Source organism: Zonotrichia leucophrys, chromosome 14 (assembly GCF_028769735.1).
Source record: "Zonotrichia leucophrys gambelii isolate GWCS_2022_RI chromosome 14, RI_Zleu_2.0, whole genome shotgun sequence".
In the NCBI taxonomy this organism is placed as follows: domain Eukaryota; kingdom Metazoa; phylum Chordata; class Aves; order Passeriformes; family Passerellidae; genus Zonotrichia; species Zonotrichia leucophrys.
In genome coordinates, this window is record NC_088184.1 from 4448996 (window position 1) to 4476338 (window position 27343).

The window sequence follows — 27343 nt, forward strand, 5'->3', positions numbered from 1 at the left end:
ATGATGATTCAATTTTTGGTCTTTTATATTCTCAGCTTGTCATTCAGAATAGAATTTTATTTATAAGTCAGAACCAGCATTTGCTGGTGTAAGCAAGGAGAACTGAGGGATTAGTAATTTGCATCTCTGCATCTAATTGCATTAGATTTGCATCTCTGTCTTATAGATTTACTGAAATAGGTGATTTACACAGAAAATAGTGTCTTGACACAATATGAGAGGATAAAGCATAAACACATCCACTTGTAATCCCTGCAGGGCCATGTTGAAACTCTAGGGTTTGTGTTTGGGCAGAAAGGCTCCAGTTTCATCTATTGTGTGATTTTTTTCCTATTCCTATCTTTATTCAACAGGCAGATGTATGAATGCAACCTATTTTAGTTATCAGCAGAAGATGAGTGCATTTTGTGTATTCTCAAGCATCTCCTTTCAAGCAGAGTATAATTCCAGCTCAGAGTTGACTTCAGAAGTTTATACTTGGGAATTTCTCTCATGTTTTCTCTCAAAGTTACAAGTGAACCAAGAATAGCCATCATTTACCAGCTTACCTGCTCTGTCTGCTAGAGGACATAGAATGATGAGGAATAAAGACTTCATTTTTGAAAGATCCTGAACAACTTCAGTGGGATGCATGTCCCAGTATAAAATAATGGCACTGAAGGTCACAGAGTTTATGTGCACCTGAGGTTGTAGGGAGACATCTTACAGTAAATATATTTTGAAGGAAATCCTGATGGAACCACTCATTTTTTTTTTCCATGACTACATAATGCATTTTAGACCTTTTAGACATTTCTGTCTACTAGATAATGCATTTTAGACTCCAGTTTTTAGACTTTTCTGCTGAGAAGATTTACACTTGGATGCCAATGATACAGGAGCACAGATAAACTCTCTAAGCATGGTGCGGATTTTGGTACAAGCACCAGCTGAATTTGTACAATTTAGTTTCAGTTTAGTTACCAGACAAGGGGTGCCTGTGGCTGATAAATAATTTGACAAGTATTTTGGAAAGGACAGTTTGCTGCAATTGTTTTACTTTGTGAATGGAAACATTACATGAATTGTTGCTGCAGTGCAGCCAGTCTATGGGAAGGCAGGTTAATTAAATTAGAAACAAGTCAGTCACACAGTGTGGTTTTAAGCAGGCAGGAGAAGGAGGAGGAGATCCCTGTTACTGTGGGATGAGTTCTATATCCTACAGAGGGGAGTTGGGGGGATTATCTCATGGCAGAGCTGCAAACTTTGCTGCTTCTCTGATTTTTGCTTGCATGATATTGACACCTTCCAATCCCAATTTTTGACAGCATCCTGGATGCTGCACAGGAATAACTGGGGAGAGAGGGCTGTTTGCCAAGAGCTGGGAAATGGATGATATGGGCAGCAAAGAATAATTGGAAGGTGGCTCACAAATGATGTTTGCTGTAACATTCATTGCTGTTCCCTGACTCAGTGCCACAGTTCATTGGGTGTTTTGGGGACACTAAGAGGCAATGATAAAGAAACATTCACTATGCTTAGAAAAGTGATGAAAAGGAAAATTAATGTCTTAAATAGAATTTTTGGATGGAGAGGTCCCAGGAAATGTCTTAGAGACACCTCCACTGGCTGTTTTTTGGTGTGTGTGTGTTTTTTTTTCCCTCTCCTCCCTCTATTTTAAACAATGTATATCAGGTTATATGTGAGTCAGGGACCTTCTACATAAATGTATGTATAGAGCACAGATTCTCATTACCAGCAGCATGCACACCCAGGCTGTTCAATAATTGAATATATTTCAGGTTTGCTGTCAGAAGAGGTTTGGATTTAGCAAAATCAACTTTAGACATCAACTACTTGAGATTCTCCTCCCTACCCTCTTGTTAAGTGAAACTATATATAAGCTTTGGTGGGATTAAACATAGGTTTTGTTTGTATTTTTAACATATTGCAAGAAAGGAGGCATGGGGTTTGGGGGTATGCTACTTTATTCCTTGTTAATAATGGATGGAATAATCCAGTGTATCAACACAACCATCCATAAGTGGTTGTGTTAAAATCTGAAGGCCATTATTCAATTTATAGAGAGCCCAGATAACTGAAGGCCCTCAAAGAGCACTTCTTTTTGAATTAACAGCATATTTAAAAGCATGCTAAGTCTGTGTAGTTGACTATTGATACTGAAGGGCTAAGAGAGCACTTAACTACTATTATGTATTCAAGAGAGAGGCTGCAGAGACTCTCTTTAAATTCCCTACTCAGAAGGGACAATGGGAGCTAACATACACTATTACTGCACAACAGGAGCCTTTTATTAGGTGTTTCTGATCCGTTTCTGTGAGACATTCTGAAATAATCCATCACAGAACAATATTTCAGACCAGAACAAAAACAGTGCTATTTCTGTCTGAAAATGCCAATATCAAATTACACTTTTAGAACAGCAAACCAAGAGAGGGCATGGATTGCTTATGAGGCTCCTTGATACACTCGCAAATCTCCTGATTTGTTCATGAGAGGTGCAGATTTACACTTTTCTTCATGCATTGAACACAAAAGTGTTTAGGAATAATAGCTGTTGCAAAAGGCACAAAGGAAAAGAGTGATCAGAATGATCAGAACTAACTCATGGAGAACTTGGTATTATCCAGCTGGACTGGGAGGAAAATAAAATGAAAAACAATCACTGAATTCAATAAAGAAGGGGCTTTTTTAAGGTTTAGATTTAGATTAGACTCTTGAAATAACAGTTTATAATAATGTGGGCAAAATGAGACTCAAATAGCTTCATTTTTCAATCCCTTTTTCCTGTGGCTCTGTTTGGATTTCTTTGTTTGTAAATAGTATTAAAGAATGGATGAACTGGTACTTAGTTGTGAGAGGCAGTAAGAACCTCCTTTTGGTAATACAATTGAAAAAAAAAAATATGTGTAAAGAGCAGCTGATTTACCTGGAAAGCTGCGAGTACAATGGATTAGAGTAATGGAATCATCACTAAATCTCCTTGTGTGTAGTGAGTTACTTAGCTCCTGTATTGCAAACACTCATTTTAGCCTCCTGTGCACTAACCCCAGCCCTGGATATTGAGTGGGTTCATTCCTGCCACTGGAAATTCTTCTGTGCTTCCCCTGTGAAGGCAGCAGATGGGTGCTGTGAGAACTCAGCACCACTGGCCTTTCCCAGCTTTCCCAAGAGCTTTTTGTGAGTCCTTTCTTTTAAAAAAATATCCTATATGGCATCGTTTCTATTTTAACATTGTTTTAACCTAAAACTATATTTAACACACTACTTAAGAGAATTAATACAGCATTACTTTCTAACACAACATATCTAATATTCATTTTAGTATTTGTGAAAAGCCAGTCATAAAGTACATGCATTTTTCACGGGGAATAAATGCCAGCACTGAAAATTGCAAACTTTAGGTCCATGAGCCAAGGTACTCATACCATGTGTACGGTGAGGTGGTGCATTGTAGGCTCAGGTTCTCTGTCATGGTATAGAAACTCTAAACCATTGCCAGGAAAACTTTCTAGAAGTTTCATCTTCTTCCTGTGACAGGAGAGAGCTGGGCCCATAATCCAGCCTTGCACCATTGTTTGTTTTACACCAACAACATGATTTCAGCTAATGGTCTATGGTTTTTTTCTGCAGAAAATGTTTTTTTCAATTTATACTTCCTAAAACAATGCCATGAGACATTCCAGCTAATTGTGTAAATTCTTTGCAGCTAATTGCAGATTTGTATTTCTGAGCTTCCTGTAGTACTGGCTGCACAGTGGTTCCAGTTAAAAGCTATTTTTAACAGCAGGGGTTTAAAAATCCTGTATAATTTAGTGGGCGAGTCTACATGTTGATCCTTGGTGTTACTTCTTGGCTCTTTGAGGATTGGAGAAATGCAGTGACTTTTTTAGCTGTTTTACAGGAGGCAGTGAGTACTCTGTGCAGCACCATTGGTATTTCTGGAGATTAGTTTATCTGCACCATGTAAATAACTGTACACAAAAAACTTATTTTTGAAAGTATTTAAAAAAAAAATAGGAGAAATGCATTTAGTCAGAGATCTTGAAACCACTGGGAACTGAATTTTAAGTATTCTAAAAATATTAATGACTGCACATCACTTTTTTTCCACAGTCCTGGATATTTTTAGAGTAATTATTTCTCAAAATAACTGTGGTGCTTCAGCAAAGGACCTCATCAAACAGCACGTTCTTAATCATGGGCTGGAGGAGAAAAGAGTGGAGGAAGAGAAGGATGAGTGGGGATGGGTTTTGATCTTGGGACACCTGGTTTTTGTCCCTTCCAGGGGCTCTGCAATGTCCCTGACCCCAGGCTGGTCCCCTCAGTGTCCCCTCTGCCACTGCTCCCTCAAAATTTATAATAAAATCCTCATTCTTAAAAAAACCACAACAAATCCTTTATTCCATCACACTAGAATTTAGTGTTCTGGAGGAAAAATAAGATTTTTTTTTTCCCCCATTGGGGAATTTATAGATTGTTTCTGTGTTCTGAGGTTTATCCCAGATCTTAGTGTCAATAATTCAGTCTTCCCTCACTTGTATGAATTGCAATTGAAATACTTTTAATACCAAAATTAGATGCAGAAGAAATAATCTTTTCTTACTAAAGTAGATTAAAAAGTTCCATATTTTTTTTCTAACGAAATCTAATAATAATGTTTTAGTTATCAGTATTAATATTATGTACAAATTCAAAGGCAGATTGTCAAAATATAATTAGAAGGCTCTGTGCAAGAAATTAAATACACTCTAGTAGCAGAGATGAAAAAAGCATCTGTTTTGAAGTACTTTAATTAGAAATTAGATGACTAGAGTAGGGAAAATAGGATTTGTATGAGATGAAATCAGAAAAAATATAAGATTATTAGCTGCAAAGAGCAGGAAAATACCTATGGAGCATGAAGGAAGCCAAGTGTTATCTAGGATTTATGGTGAATAATGTAAATAAACTGTAACCTTTGACTTCTAAAAATATCTTGCTGTTTTCTAGACATACTTGAAGTTATTGTAGTTATTCTTAAAACCAAATGGAAATGAGTGATTTTGTTACTGTTTCCCTCAGCCAGATGAATGCCTCTGGCTCTTCAGCTCACTTTCACTTGCAGGCTTCTGCACTAGGTCAGGTTTGGAAGCATCTGTGGTGTTAAATTCTTCCATATTCCAGTGTCCCCATTCCTGAGGTCAAACAAGTGTGTGGATAGGGCTTACTTACTTATTTATTTTATGTTTTGTAATTAGGATCTCAATGGCTGCATTTGCCAGCTTTCACACAAGGGCTGAAGGCTGAGAGAGATACTAATACAGTCAGTGATGTGTTGCCTTAAAGAAAGGGGGAAAAGGAGCTTGTTTTATATTTTATCTTTTGTATTAGTTGTGAAAAACAGTAAACATCTCTAAATCCTGTTAGTTAAGGGTGTCTGAGAAGGTTAGAAGCCTAGTAATTAATGAGATTTCCAGTAGTCACAGTCTTAGTTAAACTGCATAAATTACAAGAATTATTTTATTACTCTTCAACATTTCCAATATTTCTCCTTCAAGTGACAGCTGCAAGCAACAAACAGAGAACTGGTTAATGGCAGAAATTTTTAAAAATCTATTTTAAGAGAACTCTGGCCTAGTGAATGAAAATTGAGAATTGCTCCCGTAATACTGTGGAAAATGTGCCTACCATTTGTACTTAATCCTGTCCTTCCAAACACATTGGACTCAACTCAGTGCAATTCCATTGCATGTCAATGCACGATGTCTGAAGTTTCACAAATCTCCAGAAAGATTTGATGGGTTGGAATTGTGTGATTCACAGATCCTGACAGCTTGAGGCATGTCAGTGTATGTGTGTATAAAATCCTGTGTGTGTGTGTACAGATATATGCACATATATCTGCAAAACCAGATGTCTCATATCCCACTTCTCCTGGTGGACTGTATTCCAGAAGTGGAGAAGTTTCTTTCCTAGTTTGAAAGTACAATGTTCAATCTGTATTCAGCTAAGTCTGCTAAAGTACAATTTTAAGAAAATCTGATGGGTTTTATTTAAGTTTATTTAAAAGAAAAAAAGGAAATAAGGAACCTTAAACTTGTGTCATTTGTTCGAAATGGGCATTGCGAAAGTGTTGGTTTAAATGGATTTGGTTATTGCTTTGATTTTTATTCCTTGGGGAAAAAAAAAAGTTTTGTTTTATCTGGTTTTGTTAATCCTGAACCCATTTTATTTACTGGAAAGCAAAATATTTGCACAAATATATTTGTGCATCCCTCTGAGCAAAATCTGCTGAATTTAGATGTGTCAGCGATCACTCAGCAACAACGGGAGCGATGGAACCCAGGTCCTCCTGGCCTGGTGTCCGTGCTGGGAATGCTGCCCATGATTTTCCTGCTGTGCTGGCTCCAGGAGCCTCCTTCCAGCCGGGGGCTGAGGAGGCAGGGTGGGCAGCGTGGGTTGGGGCAGCAGTTTGGGAGAAGCAGGGTGTGACAGGGATAGGGAGCAGCCAGCGCGGCTCGCGGTCCCCGCGGGATAACGGCAGCGTTGGGGGCATGTCTGTGTTCTGCTTTTCCAATGTCAAACTGGGGTTGTTTGGGCTCTTGCTGCTTGGAAATCAAAGCAGGAAAAAAGCTTCTTTTTTTTTTTTTTTTTTTTTTTTTTTTTTTTTTTTTTTTTTTTTTTAAGGAAAAAAGCGCAAAAAGCAGCCCCGGTTCAGTTTCAGTGCGCCATTCCGGTTGTGCCTTGGTTTGTGTTTTGGGATGAAAAACTGAGGTTCAGTTGAAGTGTTCCAAAACCAGATACCACTCTCTCTCTCTTTCTTGTAGGCAGGGTGCTGCTGTGCCAGGCAAACCAGGAGGGATCTCCCGTGTACAGTGCCCCCAGTTCACTAGTATACACATCCACAAGTAAGCTAGTGTTATGGCTCGTTTCTTGTTCTGTTTTTGTGACAAAAGCACATTATTGTGAATTAAGCCCCCCTAAAAATGTCAACTTTCCCAACAGCTCTTGTTAAGGTAAATGTGGTGTTTATAAACATATGTAAGTCATGTCAACAGATAATTCAGTGTTTTCAGTTGCATCCTTATTCTCAAAGTATATTCTATTTTTTTAAAAATGAAAAAAAAAGCCTATATTGCAATATTGTATAGAAATGGTCAAAAGTTCTACAATAACAGTGACAGTTTTTGCAATCCAGTACTGTTGTGTGCTCTGCATTTTGTGTAGATGTTGTGTTTCTTCTGTCCTGCTCACAACTGTGATTTAACACACAAAGCATATGTTACCATGCCATCATTTGATTGGGTCAGGAATTATATATGAAATAATTTTTTACAAAAGGAACAGTCTTTATGAAGGGAGGTATTTTGAGGCATAAAAAGCTGCCCTAGTGTAAAGAACAGAGACAAGCTGACGTGGTGGATGCTGCCATCAGCCATTTTTTTGTACAAAATTTTGAAGTAGACGTGTGTCCTCTGAAATTCTGAGCAGAAACCTTTTTTGAGAGGATTTTAGACTGGATTGGTGGTACCACTGATTCTCATTCTGGCCTCTAGTGGGGTGAGAAACCTGGAGCTGAATGCAGGAGCAGTAACTGCTGCTTGTAGCAGCCCTGGCTCTGTGTTCCTTGTAAAGAAAATACATGCTCTGATTTAACAGCATTATCAGATATGCTCTTTATGAAGATTGTATTCAATCCAGAATGCAATTCTACTCTCTTAGAGCTTATCTAGACTGCTAAAATAATCATTTTTTAAATTAAATCCAGGAATTAGGACAAAAGAGTTCCATAGTGATCATCTCTACAGTCATGTAATTCTTTTATGTCAAACATTATCAATGGCATCCCTAGAGCTGCTGCTTTTCCAGGATTCATATGGGATCCCCTTTAAATTATGAGTCTGGAGCCTACAAATGCATAGTGAACTAACCAAATGCATCAAGTGTTTTCAATTGCAAATTAAATTGTCAGTTAAGTCTGCATTTTCTTCCAGGTGCTCCAAGAATATTTTCTCATATGTCACCTTTCCCTAGCAGTGGGGATTTTTTACAAATTTTTTTACACAGAGATATGAAATACTTACAGTTTAAAATAATGCTCCCTTTTGGAAAGTTTTAGTGCACTCCTTTTTGACTGACAATTGTTTTCCTGGAAAATGATCCAAACATTTTACTAATCTCACTATTAGGAGCCTCTTTTTAGAGAAGAGTGTTTGTTATAATTTTTTGAAATTTGGTCTTCTTTGAAAGCTTTTCCTAAGTTCACCCTGTTGCTCCTATTGTCTCACTGAGTTGTACCCCAGTAATTTTGTTTCTGGGATTGTTGTTTCCATCAGATATTATTTCCAGTAATATTGATTCCCCAAAGAGACCTTGTGAGCAAGCTGAGCTCTGAAATTCTCTGTTTCCTTTGTGTCTCCTGAGTCAGTCCTGTTGAAAAATCTTATTTTGCAGTGGTGCTCCTTGAATAATGATATCCTAACAAACACCTGTTTGTTTTCAATTATGCCAAATACATAAATAAACAAGCTTTGCCTATCTGTCTCCCACTGGGCAATGTGGAATACACAGTTTCATAACAGGCATTGCTGGTAGCCATTGCAGTAGAAATTATTACACTTTTGTTGGATCTGTGAGCTGGCAAGTCATGATTTTTCCTTTATTATGTATAGAATTTCCTCTTGCCAAAATGCAGTTTCCCCTACAGGGTCACAACTCCTAATAACACAAAATTACTACAATTACTACATATTGTAATTAGGTTTTTATTCCTCCTTATTACAAAACTTTCAATAAACATGTAAAATAGCTTCATTTCTATAGGAAATTCCCCCAGAAATAGCGAATAGAAATGAAGGTTGACTTTCGTCTCATTTCTTTTATTAGTTTAAAGATCTTCTATATTCCATTTTAGTGCACATTTGTAATATTGAAATTATAACTGATAAGTCAACATTAGTGTCTAGGAGATGAATACTTGTACTATTATCATTCCATGTAGACAACAATATTTCAGCCTTCCTTTTTGAATAATTTGTTAATCGTTTATTCTGTTACTGCTGATATTGTAACTGTGATATTTTACAACCAGTTACAGTGGAAGAATTAAGAGGTTTTCAATTTGTAATTGTTTTAACAGAAGGGAAAGAGTCTGCTGGGATTTTTCTAAAGCCATCCAAGATACTTGAATTTCACAGAGTGCTAATGGCTCTTAGGAGTTTTCAGATATTTGGAAGAGGATATTTTATATTTTATGTTTTTCAAAGTGTTGTCTAACTTGACTGTTCATCTTTTGCTCCTGAATTATAAGGCATGAAGGGCTGGAATATGCTTGAAAGATGTATTTTTCTTAATTTGGCTGGCTTGGTTTCTCATTGAACTTGTTGGTTTGTAGTTGTACTGGCCACTGGTAGCCTCTGATGGCTCTGAGCACTTTTACCCACTGGCTCTCCAGAAAGCAAACTGCAATTCCTGGAGCTACTCTTTCCTTTCTGATATTTTATTTTTCCAGGATATATTTTATGTATCACACTATACATTTCCCAGCACAATGATTAGTTACACCTCTGCATATGTCAGGAGGTGGAAACATGGCTCTGCTTCCTTCCATCACTTCTGGCCCTTCACATAATACAGAAAGAAATGAGCTGTTTCTTCTGCAAGCAGTGGAACAAATCAGCAGCCATAGTCTCTCATGCCTCATCTGTTCTCTTATGCTGAAGGAGAAGATGGGACCTGGATCAGTTTTTCATTTGCACACCTATTGTTGGAATAGATAATTTTTTATCCAGAAAGCAGAGTTTCAGCATGCCCATGTGCTCCCATCCCTGGGCTGGGCAGGTCCTGTGACAACCAGGGGCAGGAAATCCAGGCAGAAAACCTTGGCTGCTGTAGATTCCAGCAGGACTGCCATCTCCAGGGCAGAACTGATACAACAGATTTCAATTAAATCCTTCATCATCACCATAATGCAGAATCCAATCTATCCAGCCAGGAATGATTGGAGTTCACCAAATCCCAGTGAGTCAGCACTCACTGGATTCTTCCTAGAGGCTCAGAATATCTCCCTGAAAATAAATGAAACAATTTGGCTGCTCATAACTGACAATCTCTTTTTACCCTCACTCTTTAGAGCAGTTATTTCCACAAGGAATTTTAAAATCCTGAAGAAATTTGTATCTATTGATAAATAAGAAATGTGTCAAGGATAGTTTTGGAAGTTTTCCAAATTGGAGCCACACGTGAGTAGGATGCATGAGAAAATTAAGACCCTGCTGGACAAAAGGAAGATTCAAAAGAAGAGAAAAATATTTTTGTCCCTGAATGTCTGTATCAGTGTTCTGCCATGGACAGTAACAGAGCTGGGCATGTATGGATCAAAGAGGCAAAAATACAAATCTGAATTAAATGCAAGAACTTTTAAAAACTGTTTTACGCGTATTTTCCCCAATTTTTCTATAATGTACAAGTGCCTGAAAATTTGAATGAAGCAGGAGCTCATGAGAGCCAAAGCATGGGCAAGAAGGAAGATGTGAAATTGTAGAATTGTCAAGTTATTCAGGTTGGAAGAATCTGCTTGCACCAGAACACCTCTAAGGATGGAGATGGCACAATTTCAGGGGATCATTTGTTCCAAGACTGAATGTCCTGGCAGTGGAAACCTCTCTGGGTGCAAGTCACATTTATTGTCCCTTTTCTTCCCAGCGTGTGCCTGGCTCTGTCCCCTGATAATGTCCCTGTCCTTGGTGGCAGGGCGTGGAAGAGGAGATGCATTTCTAGTAGAAATTTCATGCTCTGGGCTGGCTCCCAGCACTCCTGGGCTCACCCACCCCTTGCTGGTGTGGTGAGGCAGCAGATTCCAGCTGTGCATCCTCCCTCCAGCTGTGCATCCCCTCCAGCTGTGCATCCCCTCCAGCTGTGCATCCCCTCCCTCAGGAATGTCCATTTGTCCCTACCCAGGCCCTGTGGAGGGCAAGGAGAGAGATGGAATTTAAAATTTAAAGGGAAGTTCAAAGGCAGCTAAATATTTTTTTTTTACTCTCTAAATCAGCACTTTGATCTCTGAAACTTTTAGACTTTATTTTAGCTCCAAGTAAGCATTAAGATACTCGAGTTATTGAGTGTGTAGCTACTAGTGGATTTTTCTGAGCATACATTGAAGGGATCCTTTGCTGTTAGCTACATGGACAGCTCACATTTATGATAAAATATTTTAAGTTTCTCCATGCCTTTGTTCAGAATGATGTGCAGATGAACATCTCTATTTCCCAAATGTGTAGCATGCCCATAAAAGTGAATTTTGCCTTGACTTCAATGAGTACATTTTGAACTGAAGTCAATTTTGGCTTAGATTTCCTAAATGTTAGAGCTGTTTCATCTTCAGTAAGTCTGCTTATCAGCTCCTAAATAAATCTTTCATACTGCAGTCAAGTGATAGAATTAAAAGAAGAAAAATATGAAAATGCAAAATCCGATATTAATTCGTTTTATTTTATCATACTCAAGGGCAAATGAAGTTGATGGCCCATTTTTTAATTGATATATTGATTACAGTTTTGGAAGAAGTGGTGGTGGAATTCAGCAAAAATGATTGAGGTGGTACAAATGCTTATAAATCTGTCCCACATTGTTCGTGTTCTTTAATTGTAATTGTCTGATAAAACTTCCATCGCTTTCTGTAATTAACCTAATGGTCTAAATGAATTTCCAGATCACTGGTTATTCATTTCAATATAGAAAATGCCATTACACTGAGTTTAATTAATACTAAGTAAGTTCACAGTCCATTGTACCATTAGAATAGAATTTTATTGTTTTAACTGTTTAAATTATGAATATTATTTCCTCTCATCTTGTTTGTCCCATTTATGAACTTGAGTGTTCATTTTCTGTTCATACTAAAATAGCATAAACCTCTATAATTAAAATATTTAAAACCCAATGCTCTTTAAGCTCACATCCTCAAAATATCAGTGTAGATGGGGATTTTTTTTATTTTATTTATTGTTCAACTATTTTTAAACAGAATTCAGTGAGTGCCAAGCTCATAATCCCATGATATGCCCTAGAACATCTTATTTATCTTGATATTCCTTTCACAGAAGTACATATGACAGATAAGCACTCACCAGAGGATCCTTTTGCTTTGCGTCAGACAGATATTAAAACAATAAACTATCTTGCCCTGGGATTTTAGCTTATGAGCCACCAGGAAACAACAAGGCAAAGATGAGATGTTTTTGAAAGGTGGGAAGGCAGTTCTCTTGGAAAATTCCCTGGAAACCTTTGGTCCTGTAATATTTTTGACAGGAAATATTTTAAATGCTAAAGTTTTGGGGTGTTTTTTAAAGCAAGGAAAACACACTTTGTTCTGTTAGAGCAGATATTAGAAGTGTCCCAAAATTAACCCACTATTCCTGCTATTCTATGTGTTATGTGATAGGAGAGAAGGAAATTCTGTGGCACAAGCATAAAGTATTAATTACATGATGCGGAATTTTTTTTCTATATTGAAACACATATAGTAGATGTATGTCCTAGTTTTAAAAAGATTGTTTTTTCCTGTGGGTGGTTTGTTTTAATTCATAGATTGAGGATGGTTCAGGGTCTTATAGAATAAACAGGGAAAATCATAAATATACATTTTATGTTTATAAAGAGCACATCCAGCTGTAGGATTTTTTGAGGACTCATTCCTACAGAAATGAAAATTAAGTCGAACTTGTCTATGCAGTATGTCCTTGCTTTTAGAAATAGGTTACTTGGCTCAGGAATATTAGTAAACCATCTAAAAAATGCTGTATGGAACTATTTTCATCTTGCTTGTTTCAGTGAAGACATTCCAGGTTTTATTTTCCTGTGGCGTTACTAATGGATTGAAGGAAGACCTTTGACATTTCTATTATGTTCTGGGATATTTTCAATACCAAGAAAATTACACAGGGAAAATAGAAATTTTCGAAAGGTGATTCAAAGTGCGCTTCTGAGCCAAATCATTAGTGGAAGCATTTGGTTTGGAAACCTTGATTCTGTTGATTTTGTCATGTTTAATCTGTTGCACACCTGTAATTACCTGAAAATTATCCTGTAATGATGGCAGTTTGCTGCCACTCCAAGCAGATGAAGGGTGGATGCTCCTGGCACTGGGTGAATCCTCCTCTGGGTTTTTTTGTGTCAGTCATGACTGACCTCATTCAATCTGAATGGACATATATTGCAATGACATCAGTGATTCATTTGCTCTGTTTTATTGTTGTAGTTTTTCTTCATTTAACTGTTTGGCAGGCTTGCCATTTTGAATTAGAATATGGGTCAGGAGCAGTTTAAAAAATGAGTATTCATGTGGTATAAATAATTTGCCAGCACTTCAGTATTTCTGAGTTGAATGTAGAAAGGTTCTGCAAACTACATTTTTAATTGGTCTGTTTTTTCTTGAGCTAAATTGGGATGGGAAGTCACCAGTAAAATATATATCAGTGCATTGTATCTATACCTTGGTGGTTTTGTCTGCTTATTGCTTCATAGGAAACAGGCAGAGCACCCTGCAAAGGAGGCTGTGATTGGGCCATTAATTAACCAAATTAACCATTGTAGGGCTGCAGTTCCTGACTGAGGGTACAAAAATCCTGCCAAAGGGAAATGTGAGAGAAGCAATCCCATATATAATTTCCAGGCTACAAAAAAAAAACCTTATTATTGAACATTTAGGGGTCAAACTATCTTTTGATTTGCTTCCTGAATTAATTGCCTTTATTTATGAAGAGAATCACCCAGTAGTAACCAGGAAAAATGTGCCAATTGCCCTTCCCTTTTGTGTGTTGAGTATTTGTGTTCTTTATTTAAGTGAAAGCTTAAATAAAGAAGATGCCAATAGTAAGTAGGAAGGGAATGGCTTTCCTTAATTCCCTGCCTGATGAACAGAAGTGTAGAGAAATGTTAAAAAGCCTTTAGAAGGTTTTTATACTCTGTTCTGTCCCACTGTCTTGGGCCTTGTTATGATGCAGGACAACACCATTGATGTTCAAGTAAGATAAATATATTCCAAAATTTAAAAAATAAATAAAGCTATATCCATATGCATAGCCTTACATTTTTGATTTAACTATCATCCTGTTTTTAACTGCAAAGTAGCCTCTTTGGGGTTTTTTCTGTGGTTTGTTTGTTTTGGTTGTTTGGTTTTGGGATTTGTTTTGGGGGGGTTTTTTTGGGTATTTTTGTTTGTTTTTTTAATTTAAAAAATGTTTTGGTAACATGGCCTGAAATTCTTCCTACAGCTTTTTTGGTGTTTTGTATCAGTATACATTGCCCTTCTGCAACAATTTTCAGGATAACTCTCATTTTACCTCCTGTCTATTCATATTTTAAATGATTACTTACTTATAAGTCATCACTAAAATACATTATGTCCAAAACCTGTAAACGTGGCTTTTAATTCACTCCCAAAAATGTGGTTTTTAGGCCTTGCTGTTTACCCTCATTCTTCTGTTGGTCTGTTTTGTGCCAGAGCAATGTGTCTAAACCAGCAGGAATTTTGGAAAGAGAGACACATCCTGAATTTTGTCACTGACTTTTCACCACTTATACACAACCCTACATGTGGGTAGTGGGAGATAGCTGGAAAGGCAGTAAATTGTGGAGAATATTTCTGTCTTTTAGTTCCAATAATAAAAACTGTGTGTGCCCAAGGACAGCTGGGAGCTCAGGTGCCTTCCCCTGGTGCTCTGCTGTTGATGGACACACTGCACTTGGCCACTGGCAGCACTGGTTACTGTGATTTAGGGCAAGAGGACTGTTTGTGCTTCCTCTTCTCAGAATGCAGCTAAATAGTGAGAATTACCTGCAGTCATTACATTTACTATGTACATTTTGTTTAGATAGTGACAATTACATTCAGTATTATCTTGCATCATGTTCTGAGATGCAATTGTACATCAGAGCCCTTTGAGCACAGTCTTGGGTGCCACCTTCTCTGGCTCTTCACCCTCTCTGCTGGTGTCACTCATTTTTAGTACCAGACCCACAGTGTTGACTGTGGTACATCTCAAATCATCCTGTCTGTCAGACAGCAAACTCCTAATTCTGTGCTTTTCCGCTTAGCCTGTAAGGTTTGGTTTTAAATAAAGGCACACCTTAGTGTCACTCTATTTTGTGGTGGTTGTTATTGAATCATGGCTCTTGGAACTGTGCTGTGTACAGCAAAATTCAACCTGAATTTCACAGATAATAAGTGCTCTTTAGGAATTAACATTTTTAGTATCAGTATGACTTTGCGTGTGCAATTCTTTGTTTTGACAATTTTTCCTTTATGGTTTGGATTAGGTTAACAGCTGGGTTTTTCCTCTATTGCTTTCTGCCTAAATTGTTCCCAATGCATTCTGACAGTGTTCTTTTTACAGTTTAATAATTCTCTTGAGCTTTCAGAATCCTTGTGTCATCTAAACAGTATTTCTTGTCACTATATAATTGACTTTCATAAACATTCAAATGACTAAATTTTGTCATCTCTTTATAGCAGTGCTACTCTTCATCCAGCTTTCCACAACCTTTTTCCTTTGTCTTGGAAGTGGTGCTTTGTCAGACACAGGGGATTTCTTCCATTTGCTTGAAACTTAGAGCTGTCCAATAACTGGGAACACCAGACAAGATATTGATCACCTTGATCATCTATATTTGAAGATTGTTCTTTAATTTAAGATCAAACGTGTCTTCTCTGATCTCTACTGTTTCTTTTCCTTTATGGCCTGGGTGCTTTTTTACCTCCTGAGCTTTTCCTTCTATTTTAGTTGTTTCCTTTGTGAAAAGCCAACTGTTCTTTGTACCTCAACTATTTTTAATTTCAGCTATGCAGTACTTATTTTGATTTAAGTACATAATAAGTAATTTCACCACCAGTTATAGTTTTTTTAGACTCAGAGATGTAGGTTGGTGTCATTACATAGCTTTACAAAAAGATTTCTCAATCATCTTACCTGTTCCTTTGGATCTCTTCATGCCTTGCATTTTCTTCTGCGGGTTCTTGGAAACCCCTTGATGTCCTAGGGTGATGCCAGGTGGCTGCATAAGCAATCCAGTTAAAGAAGGGCGAGGTGTAAGGGAATTTCTGATAACCACAGAATCACCAAATGGCCAATTCTGAGGGGCTGAGGTTGGAGGGAACCCTGGAGAACAAATTGTCCACCCCTGCTGCAGCAGCAAAGCCTGAGGGGGCTCTCCAGGACCAAAGTCCAGCAGCTTGGGAACATCTCCAAGGATGGAGATCCTACAGCCCCTCTGGGCAGCTGTGCCAATGACCAGCCACCCTCAGGTGGAAAAAGCTTAGGCAGGAAGATGAGAGAGTTTCCAGGCTTGGGCATCAAGATTTGGCTCAGAAGGTTATAAATTAATGGCATGTCATGGTAGCCATTTCCAGAGAAACCAGTAGTGGATTGTTTATTGGTACATGAGAAAAGATGAAACAAAAAGAATAGTTCCATCTAGAGTTAGAATACTTACAAGGAAGTCAATGTATCAAAGTCATTGAGATAACAGATCAATTAGATCTGAAAACAACTTTAAGATGAGCAGATGAAATTTTGTTCAAACAGTTAAGTGTCTTCCTATTATTTAACATAGGAATAAATAGTAGGTTGCTTTTTACTCAAGTATTTAGTTTATGATTTTTTTTGTGTGCATTTTATTATAGCTTGGTATGGAATAATCTAAAAATCTGATTCTTCCCATGTCTGAGGCTGAAATATTTGAAAACAGTGTTTTAAAGCAGTTGTCTGTCCCCTTTCTAGAAATATTTACATGTACCTCAGTATAAAAAGTTTCACCACATTTATTTGAAATTTGGTGATAATTCGGATTTGACAGGAAACTTAATGCAGTAGTGTTGTGTAAAGGGATTCAATTACAGTGTGCAGTGTTTTGTAAGTAACTGTCTTGCATAAAAAAGTTAATTAATCAGAGCTGTGTCAATTTCCTTGTGCCATGTCAATTTGCAGCAAGGTAATTAATCACTAATCGCCCAGCGTGCAGCAAACTAAGGGACAATCCATGAGTCATTTGTTGTTATTTTTTTCGAAATAAATGGCACACAGAGCCATGAAGAAACACATCTTGCCTTTCATAATATTTTTATCGACAGTTTTGCATGTTGTAATAGACTGCAGCAACAAGCAGCTGTAGTTCAATGGAATATGAATATTAAAGAAACAAATGAGAGCAGATTTATAGGCCATTGCTTTTCTGTTATGTCAGTTTTGAGATTACACTGAGCAAATGAACAGTGAAAAATTACTCTTCCATGTGGAGAATGGTGATTAGACTTGTACATTAATTAGAGATTTTTGTTTTCCTTTTTAATGCATTTCAAATGAGAATGTCCTATAAGTAGGGGTTTCTCCAAAGTACAGATTTATTCATTCCTAAACAACAGAGTGTAATACTGGCATGTATTTTTTTTTACAATGGTAAGGAAATAATTGGTCTACAATTTTAAGCATGGTTCAAAAAATAAATAGCTTGTGAAAGAAAGAAATAGAAGTGACCAGTTGTGACTGTGTTTGATATATATGGGAAATTTCCTTTGAATGCATTAATTCACAACTAGATCCTAGCAAAAATCATCTCACAACAGTGACAGGAGAAGAAATGTATTTTCAGCCTGTAATTTTAAACACTGTGAACTTTCTAAAGATTTTTTTACCCTGAATTTGAAGTGTGTGTATGCACATATATTTATATATAATTTAAATGCCTTTTCATGTTAAAATCTGTATTAACAGGGCTTACATTTTGCTTGCAGTCTGCTTTGGTCTGTGTATTTAAATGCACAAATCCTCTTTAGCCCAGTGTTTATAATTCATTCAAAGAATGCCACTTAATAATACTTATTACTATTACAGTGGAGGGAGAACACAGCCCACATTGGGATAAACTGCTGATTCCGTTCCTGAAATCTCAGATAATATCATATAGATTATTCTGCTTAGCCTTTCTCAGCATGCTGCCCATTATATCTCTTTGTTTTTAATTTATTGTGTTTCCTCAACGGGGATCCTCCTGAACTGTGGGGATGATGTAAACGTGTCTCCCTGTCTCTCCAGCAGTGAAACCGCGCCGCAGTAAATTAGCGACAAACCGATTCCAACACGACGGAACATTAAAATTCTTCCCCGTAAAACATTTGCAAACTCTTGGTGGCAGATGACCCGCTACTCTGTGCAGAGGAGGAGAGATTAGGAGTGATGAGAGCTAGATCTGCTCATCCATTTTGATGGCACACCTTTCTTGGGGCATATGGCACCCTCATACAAATTCAAACCGCAGCACAAATGTGAAGAATAATTGCCCATTAAAGTGGCTGTATATTTTTATGGCTTTGATACAAAATCTGCCCCCTGTTGTCTTTTGCATCTGCTGCTCTTTCATCTATCCCAAAGCTTTAAAACTTTAATACGCAGTGTATAACCCTTAAGTATTTTTTTGCCAGGTTATATTCCTCTTCTTGGGAACTCAAGCTTTTCATTGTTCCTTCAGTCTTTGTTTTCCCAGGCCTTGTTGAGATATTGTGCCTACAAAGTGCACCTCCCTGTCGTGTTCATTTAATAAAAGATTAGTAAAACAAATGCTTATATTACATCTTCAGGGAAAAAATTAAGATTTGATTAAATTTCATCTGTGAACTCAAAGATTAAGTTTTTCTTCCTTATGCTCATATTTGCTTTTTCTATAAAATCATTAGTTATCTAAATTTTGCTGATACACTACTATGAATCCAAAGGCCTTTTTATTTGCTTAAATGTGGCAGTTTGCTGGCCATATTTCATGTTTGAGATCTAAAATGAAGTTCACTGAAGTGACAGTGATTCCATATTTACAAAGTGTAAGAATTTGTAGACAATATTAATTGTAATAATACATTTTAAAATTGTATCCCCCTAAGTATAAAAATAGAACAAACAAGTTTAAAGAAGAAATCTTACCAGCATAATGTTCTTAAAACAACTTCATTTAGGGTGTAGTAGATGTTTTGTATGATATTGGATAATTATATTAAGGAAAGCCAAGGATTTCCACAGCATATTATTTATACTCTAATTTTTTTAACTTGAACTGAGTTTTGTGGTTGTAGCCTCATTCATATTTGAATAGCAGAATGAATATCTATAGAATGGATGGGGCCATTAGATGAAAATGTAAATTGTTTTCTATGGCTTGATGTTTGATGATGTATTGTCCTTAGAAAAGCCTTTCTTTTTATAACCTCGTGTTATCACCTCCTATCATGAACATGCATTTGGAGAAATCTGCCTTTTCTCAGTCACAGATCAGACGAATTCCAGTCATCAAATTACTTTGATGAATTTAAGCTACTTTTGCTTAGAAGTGGGCTCAGATGCTTCCCTGCTGAGCGTCAAACACATTTTCAAGCCCCTTATAAATAGCATTTTCACTGACTGGGTTTCAGCAGCTTGGCACTGAGGCACTAAGGAAGGTTGACCTACAAACTGTAAGTCATTAAAACCTCTACCCCTCCTGGCTACTATCTTCATTACTTTTGGGACTGTTTAATATCATTTAATGCTTCCTGATGGGACAACCCTTTTCATAAAGTTCTTTTTATGAAGTCCATTCTTCAGTTGTGTTCTAATGCTGCCACTTCTGCTGGTTATTTTGGGGTGAGGATATTAAAAAGTTGGTAGCAAAATAAATTCTGTGGTTATTACATATTCCTACCCATCTAATTTCTCAGCTGGGCCGAAGGAACATTATGGGGTTTTTTTCCTGAACACAAATCCAGGGCAACAAAACCTGTTGATTCCTTTACCTCCAATCTCAATGTCTAGTATTACTACCTGACAATAGAAAGTGTGTTTTCAGAAACTCTGATTTTTAGATGGACCCAAATCAATTTTTGGGATTGATATCATTCTGTTATTAACAAACTCAACTGTTAGACCTCACTTGATTGTAAGTGCAGTGCCACTCTTAGTCCCAGGTTTAGTTTCCATCATGTCTGATCCTCTTCCTGACAGAGCTGCACCTCACTGCTCTGCCTTCCACTAATTGCTTCTGTAGGTTTTTAGACCTCTGCTTTACTTTAGACATTTCATGCTCTGGGACTTTATTAAGAGAGCAACGTAAGGCAAGCATAGCGAAACAATTACATTACTTCAGGCTTCTCATTCAAACTCATCCTTTCAATTGCAGATACTTTGAAAATTATAAAGAAACCATCACTCTCTTTTCTTAGCATCTCCTATGACTGCTGAGCCTTCCTTGCAGGTTTTGGATTTGGTAAACTCTTATGGACTAAATTACTTTCCCTGCTATATCTGTTTTCTTCCTTTTTCTGTTTTGTTAAGAGAAAGCTTTCTTTCTCATTAAAATATAATAATAATAATAATATTTTTTTAAAGTTATTTTTGACTCATTTGTTGGTGGGGCACCTCTGCTTTTCCAGTGGCATTTATTTGTGGAAGGTATTTGCTGTCAAAGATTTGAGATCAGTGACCCTCCTTGTAATTCTTTCCAAGGTGTGACTGCCATGAAAAATAAAGAGAATTTAGGATAAATGCTCAGTTGTTGCAAAATATGTATCTGGATATGTCTGTGTGAAAGCTGGGCTGAATGGCACAATTCAAAGGAAAAAATGCTCACAAACCACATTGGGGATTCATTCTCTCACAGAGGCATTTCCTTGGTGTCTCCCCACAATTTCAGTTGGTTTTAATTATTGCTTAAGACCCTAAAAGAACAAATGCTGTAAATATTGCCTAACATAGATGTTCATTACAAAGAATTAATTACTGGAACAGAACTCTGGGCAGGACTTCCAGACCATGTCTTGCAAGCCCACAGTGGTGTTACATATCTTACATTGCTGGAGCTTAGGCTGGTTTTGAGTTAGCTGGATTTTCTCTATCACTTCTGTTCTCCTTGTGAAAGTGTGTTTTCTATCAATATTTAGAAAATTACAGATGCAAGTGAAGAAATTTTAAGGTTGTCTGGCTGATTTTTTTTCTTGTTTTTTTGTAATTGCCATTTAGGTCAGTGCAATGTCTCTTGATTTTGACAATTTAGGAGTGTCCCTAAAGGCCACACTTTATCATTTGACATGTCCATCATTTCAGTTATCAATTTTTCCTGGACTTTCTCTCAAATCTATTTCCACCTATTTACTTAAGCAAACTCTTCTGGGCACTGGTGTGTTGGGTTTGTTCCTTTTTATTTAGTTAGTTGCATTTTCCTTTCTAAGACACAAATTAGCAATAAATTTATTGGAGAAACTTACTTCTAGCAATGCCTATTAGTTGGAAAGGAGTGATTTTCCTAAGGCAGGCAGACTGCAGCTGAACATCCTCTTACACAAAGATAACTGCCCTGGATTAGATCAGTTCTCCATCCAACACCTGTAACTGGAAAGGAGCAAAAGCTGGATGAAGAAAGAAAAGAAAACTTGTTAGACTGGAAAGAGAATAGTAGGCAGTGTAGTCTGTAGTTCTTTGAACAATATGTAGAACTGTATTTTGCATTTTCCTTAATTGTATTAGTTTTTACACAAGGCTGTATATTTGGAAAGAAAAAGGACAGAACTTACATGGTTCCAGCAGCAGATCATAACTCTGTCACTACCATATTTAGATTGGTCAATACTCAGCCTTGTTGAATGTGCAAAAATACTTAGAGCATCCAAATTTCACACAGATGATGTATATGTTGTTCTTCCTTAAAAGAAATGTTTTCCAGTACAATTCCTTTAAGCCTTCTTAAATGCAGTTGCTTGCAAAGTTATCAACAGAATATCAAGTTCTTCAAATTCATCTATATGATTTATAAATTCCTTTTATATTCCTTATAAAATATGGTATTTGCACTTTCTAAGATATATCTAATTTATTTGTATTGCCATAATGTTGATTTATGTTGTATCACAGGCATGTAAATCTTGGCAGAATTACTGTGTAACTTTTTTGTCACAGAGAAGGACCTAGCCAAGTCCCAAAGCCACAGCAGTAAGGCAGTAATAGAGAAATCACCATAATTACAGTATTTACCTTCACATATTCAGCCAGCAAAGCCTAAAAATTGTGCATTTTTCATTTTCTTATTTCAAATTCAAGGCTTCTTTTAAAATTTGATGCTACATGAGGATTGAAATCAATTCATATTTCAGATTTGAAAAGTTTTGTACAGCAGTATTTCCATTTGCTTGCTTTTTATTAGGGCTTTGTTAAGCAATATTTGTTTCATTTCTTTATTTATATACAAAAAAAAAATAAACACAGTGAAGTACATTTGATGTAACCTGATGCCAACAGAGCTGGATTTGATTTTAACTTGTCTCACTGATGAATTCATTCAAGAAATGCCTGTTCTAACATTGACACACAATATATGTACAAAGGAGAAATGAAATAATGAAGCACTGCTTAAAAAACTGCCAGAGAAAGCAAAGTGTGAAGTTTTGGTTTTTGTTTTGGAGTTGTATTATTATTTTTTCAATTAGAAATTTATCAAGAGGGAAGTTTTACAAAAGGAAAGCCTCTAATACTGTATTACTGTTCAATTTCTGATTAAAATATTTTAAGTCTCACATGGAATGGTAATTAATGTTCACAGATTCAATGAAAATATAAAAATGTCTGAGTTAATTTCTTTGTTATATGGTTAAATTATTTCTATTTGGTCTGGATATTATGTGGATTCAGAGGTGTTCCTAAGATACACAATTCTTTCCTTTGAAGGACTGAAAGATGCTCTTATGTACATGGTGCAGCCCCCCCAAAAAATGAGAAAAGAGATGAAAAACTCTTTGATTTATTACACAGTTAAGAGCTGGTCAATAATCCAGCTCTTGAACAACAGCAAAGCTCTGTTCAATTGGCAAAATCACTGGATAATTTAGATGACTTGAGGTCACCTGAGTCTCTAATGTCTCACCCCTACTCAAAACAGGGCTGACTTTGGAAGACAGATCCAATAATGTGATGCAAATATCTCTGACATTATAAATTTGAGCCTGAACTTGGACCTTGGGAGTCTCCTGGTAGCAGTGTTGGCTGAACCAGTCAACACTCCTTTCATTAGTGTCCTCTGAGAAACTCAGAGCCAGAAATGATGTTGCCATCCAAACTCCTAGTTTGCTGCCTGCTGAACCAGTCAACACTCTTTTCATTAGTGCCCTCTGGGAAACTCAGAGCCATAAATGGCACTGCCATCCAAATTCCCAGTTTGCCGCCTGCTCTTTGCACACAGAGATTTGTGTGAAAGGACGAGCTAAAACACTTTGGTGACTCCCTCGTCCAGCTATGGGCAAGCTTTTACACCATCACAACTCCAGAATTGTCACAGACATCTTTTATGAAAAATCCTTTCCTTAGGATTTTTCCTCCTGAAAAGCTGAGAGGCCTCAGGAACAAAATGTAAACAATGATTATCTGCTGCTCTGGAATGCAACAGGTGCATCTGTGATTGGTCTCATGTGGTTGTTTCTAATTAATGGCCAATCACAGTCAGCTGGCTTGGGCTCTCTGTCTGAGATAGAAGCTTTTGTTATCATTCTTTCTTTTTCTATTCTTAGCTAGCCTTCTGATGAAATCCTTTCTTCTATTCTTTTAGTATAGTTTTAATATAATATGTATCATAAAATAATAAATCAGCCTTCTGAAACATGGAGTCAGATCCTCATCTCTTCCCTCATCCTCAGACCCCTGTGAACACCGTCACACAGAATTGCTCCAGAATGTGGCACTGCCATCCAAATTCCCAGTTTGCCGCTCTTTGCAGGCAGAGATTTGTGTGAAAAGACAATCTAAAACCCTTTGGCGACTCCCTTGTCCAGCTACAGGCGAGCCTTTACACCATCACAACTCTAGAATTGCTCCAGAATTGCTCTTCTCACTAATCCCTGTTGTTGTTTTTGTTTCCCTGTGCAGTGCCAGGATTTCCCTACCCTGCTGCGACCGCAGCCGCCGCGTACAGAGGTGCCCACCTACGAGGCCGGGGTCGCACGGTGTACAACACGTTCCGAGCAGCAGCTCCCCCTCCTCCCATCCCAGCCTACGGCGGGTAAGGAGCTCTGACACTCTGAAATTCCCTCGCTCACCTCTGGCTCAGCATGGATCCCGGGAGCCTGGGCACCGTTCCCAGCCCTGCTGCATGCGGGTCGTGCCTGCCCGGCACCGGCGCCTCGCACAGCAAGGCTTGAAAAATGACTGTAATTTGTACTGCCATGCTTGGTGGCCTTAAGCGTTTCAGATGTCACATATTGTTATGTAAATGCTCCCGCAAACGGAATGCTCCGGAACGGGGAGATTGTTTCGGCTAAAGGTATATTTTTGATGATTGCAAACATCTGGTTATTAAGGAGGTTGGATCGAGGTAACTTCTTTTTTCCTTCAAATCGCCTGCTGGAAGTTGTCTCTGCACCTGAAGGCTTAGTGCTGGATTTTATTTTTTAAAATATATACTTTTTTATCGCAGTTTGCTTAGTTTTTCTAGTTGCCATCTTTGTCATGATAGAAATCTGGGGTGCTCCTCTCAGGGCCATGGGTTTTGTGTACTTTTGCGTAAATAATGCCTTAAGGTTTTGCTGTCAGTGACCTGAATTTACTAAAAGCAAATAGTAAACTAAGGAACCAAGAAGAGGAATTCATAGGATTAATTTCTAGGAATTCTATAATCTTTTTTATTTCAGAAGATAGTTTGGGTTTTATGTATATTTTTGGGGGAAAGAAAGAATAAACAGTTTTTCCTGTCGCTCTGTAAAGGCTGACACAGAAAGGCTTTGTATGCTGCATGAAACACAAAAACCCTAATAACATTAGCAAAAGACTTTCAGCTGTTAAGAAATTAGGAAATCTGTAAAATCAGAAAATTTAGTGGATTGTAGGCCGGAGTAGTATTTTGTCATAAAAACTGGATTTGCCATTACCTCTTTGTAGAACTGTTGGATCTTCCTGGGATGGGTCAGGAAGGGTTGGCACAGGCAGTGACAGGAGGTGATCTCAATCTCTGTCTCTCTCTCTTTTTCTCTCTCTCCCTGCCCTCACTGAAATCCTGTTCAGCAGCTCCTTGGCTCCCACTGGGGATGTCCCCTTGTGCAGAAGCTGCCAGCACAATCCCTGTCCCCTTGCTCCATTCCAGTAGGTGATGGGTGCCCTGCACCAGTTCCCACAGTTTCTCAGTAAACCTCAGATGCTCCATTAAGCCAAAAGGAGCATCTTTTTCCAGACAAATTTGCTAATCTCATCAGTCAGCCTTTGGCCTGAGTTTTCGGGGATTTATTTTTACAGGCAGTTTGACCATGCTCTCACATTGGGCAGTTATTATCTCAAAGAAATGAGCCATTCTAAAGATTAATGTAAAAATCATGCCACAGAATCAGATTATTTTGTACAACTGTATTCTGTTGGTTTATTTGTTTTGTGTATCTTATTAAGAAAAATAGTATTGTCACTACTGGAGGAAGACACTTTTCTGAAGTTTGCCTGTATTACCTTTGGGCAAGGATGGTGTCCCTCCAGAGTTATCCTTCTGCTGCCATACTCTCAGTTAGTGCAGGCATTTGCACATGGCAAGGATGGAAACAAGTTAGAATGCCCTGCATTCAGATTTCATTTATAATTCCTCAGCTACCAAATGGATACTGCACCTAAAAAAAAGTGGACTCTCCATCTGTACCTTGTTTAAAAGCAAGTTCTTAAATTTGAACATAGAGTGCAATATGTAGTGAGATAACGAGGTGGGCCACTCAGTTTCATGATGATATCACACATCACACCTTAGTTAAATACAAAGTCATAAAGGTAGATAAAAAAAAATTACCAGCTGTGTCTGATAGTTTTTGAATTGGACAGTACTTTTTGGTTAGTATTTGCAAAATGAGTTTTTACTTTCTGCTGAGTAAGTGACTTAAATTTGCCTTAATTTAAGAGACCACATGTGGGTGCTCTATGTGTATATGTGTGTGGTGGTATACACATTATTATAATTAGTTCAGTGACTCAGCAGCATGAATTCCATTTCCAAGAGTAGCACATGTATATCCCCATGTAATTGTACTGCTGGTTGCCAGCACCTTTAGCAGTAAGTTAGATGTGTGGGCACAGAGAACTCTGTTGCAGGTCATTGCAAAGGTTCTGCAGAGGGAGCCCTGCCTTGTCACAGGTCCCATCATCTTGCTCTGATGGCTTCCAGGTGTCTGTCAGGAACCCTTGCTAATCTAGGGATCACCTTGCCACCAAACATAATTTGACACTGCAAAAGGTTTCAATTACTAAGCCCTGTCTTAAATCATGTAGGTCTTAGTTCAGATATTTAAGTTTTTCCATCTACCTGTGCTTTCCAATAAGGCTCTGCTTTCTGAATTGCCCATTTTGTAATTCCTACAGATATGTATAATTTCTGCACTGAATTACAACATGCTGTAATTCAGTACAGAAATTATACATATCTCTGTTGCCCTGATCCACAGCTGGGGTAATATAGCTTTGTTTTCCCATAATTTCTTTGGCCTGGCATATTAGATCTCATGTTGGTATCTTCACTGGTACAAGAATGTAACATGGAATTGCTGAGTGATTCTTTGTTCTCTGCTCACCTATTCTATCCCATGACCCATCAAAGAAGCAATAAGGAATTTCCATCAGAAAAAAGTCTTGGATGAATGAAAATAAGTTATGGAAATGTGGGTTTTGGTCACAACATGAGTAGAAGACAAGGAAAATTATTAAGACAGTAAAGACATCACAGAGAATCAATCAGCTTAGGAAAGGAAGCAAATAACTTGGAATATCATTTGTTGATAAGAAAAATAGAGTAAGTTTTGAATGCTGTTATGCAATCAATTTAGTAGCAATTTATTATTTTTCACTCAAGGAAGGCACCCAGACTTACAGCCAAGTAAACAGTTTTATACTTGTGTAATTTTTTTTTATTTAATGACTGAAAATACTTATTTTCTATAATGAAAGCTATAATTTTAATAATAAATTTACATTAAAATCCATCAATGTTTAATTAGAAAATATTTCAAGAAAGAACCTACATGTAGTTGCAAAATATAAAGCTGAACATTGCAATTACCTCCTTCAATTTTCTTTTATTTCATTAACCTTAGTCCTTGATCTACCTCTAGGTCTTGTACTCATAAGGCAGGATGAGTTATGGTGGTTCCTGTTGAAAGGTGTCTTCTGCTGTGCCTCCCACTTACTGGGGAGCAGCAGACAGGCTTTGCTGGGTCCCAGGGAAATTGCTGGGTATAACCATATTTAAGGCCATTATTTTCTTATAAATCAAAGAATAGCACGTGTGCTTTAAAATGTGTAATTTAAAAATGGAATTACTGTTCACGAGATACATGGAACTACCC

General features: G+C 37.4%; 1 protein-coding gene across 42 annotated transcripts in view; it reads left to right on the plus strand.

The window, feature by feature from the left end:
* Positions 1–27343, plus strand: part of RBFOX1 (RNA binding fox-1 homolog 1) — a 1152005-nt gene that overhangs the window by 1081184 nt on the left and 43478 nt on the right. For 33 of the 42 annotated variants that reach the window (XM_064725897.1, XM_064725899.1, XM_064725900.1 and 30 more), the window contains 2 exons: positions 6810–6890; positions 23907–24039. In XM_064725897.1, coding sequence (XP_064581967.1) covers positions 6810–6890; positions 23907–24039 — 214 coding nt within the window. The remainder of the gene's footprint in view (positions 1–6809; positions 6891–23906; positions 24040–27343) is intronic. The other 9 variants (XM_064725898.1, XM_064725901.1, XM_064725896.1 and 6 more) reach the window with 1 other exon arrangement.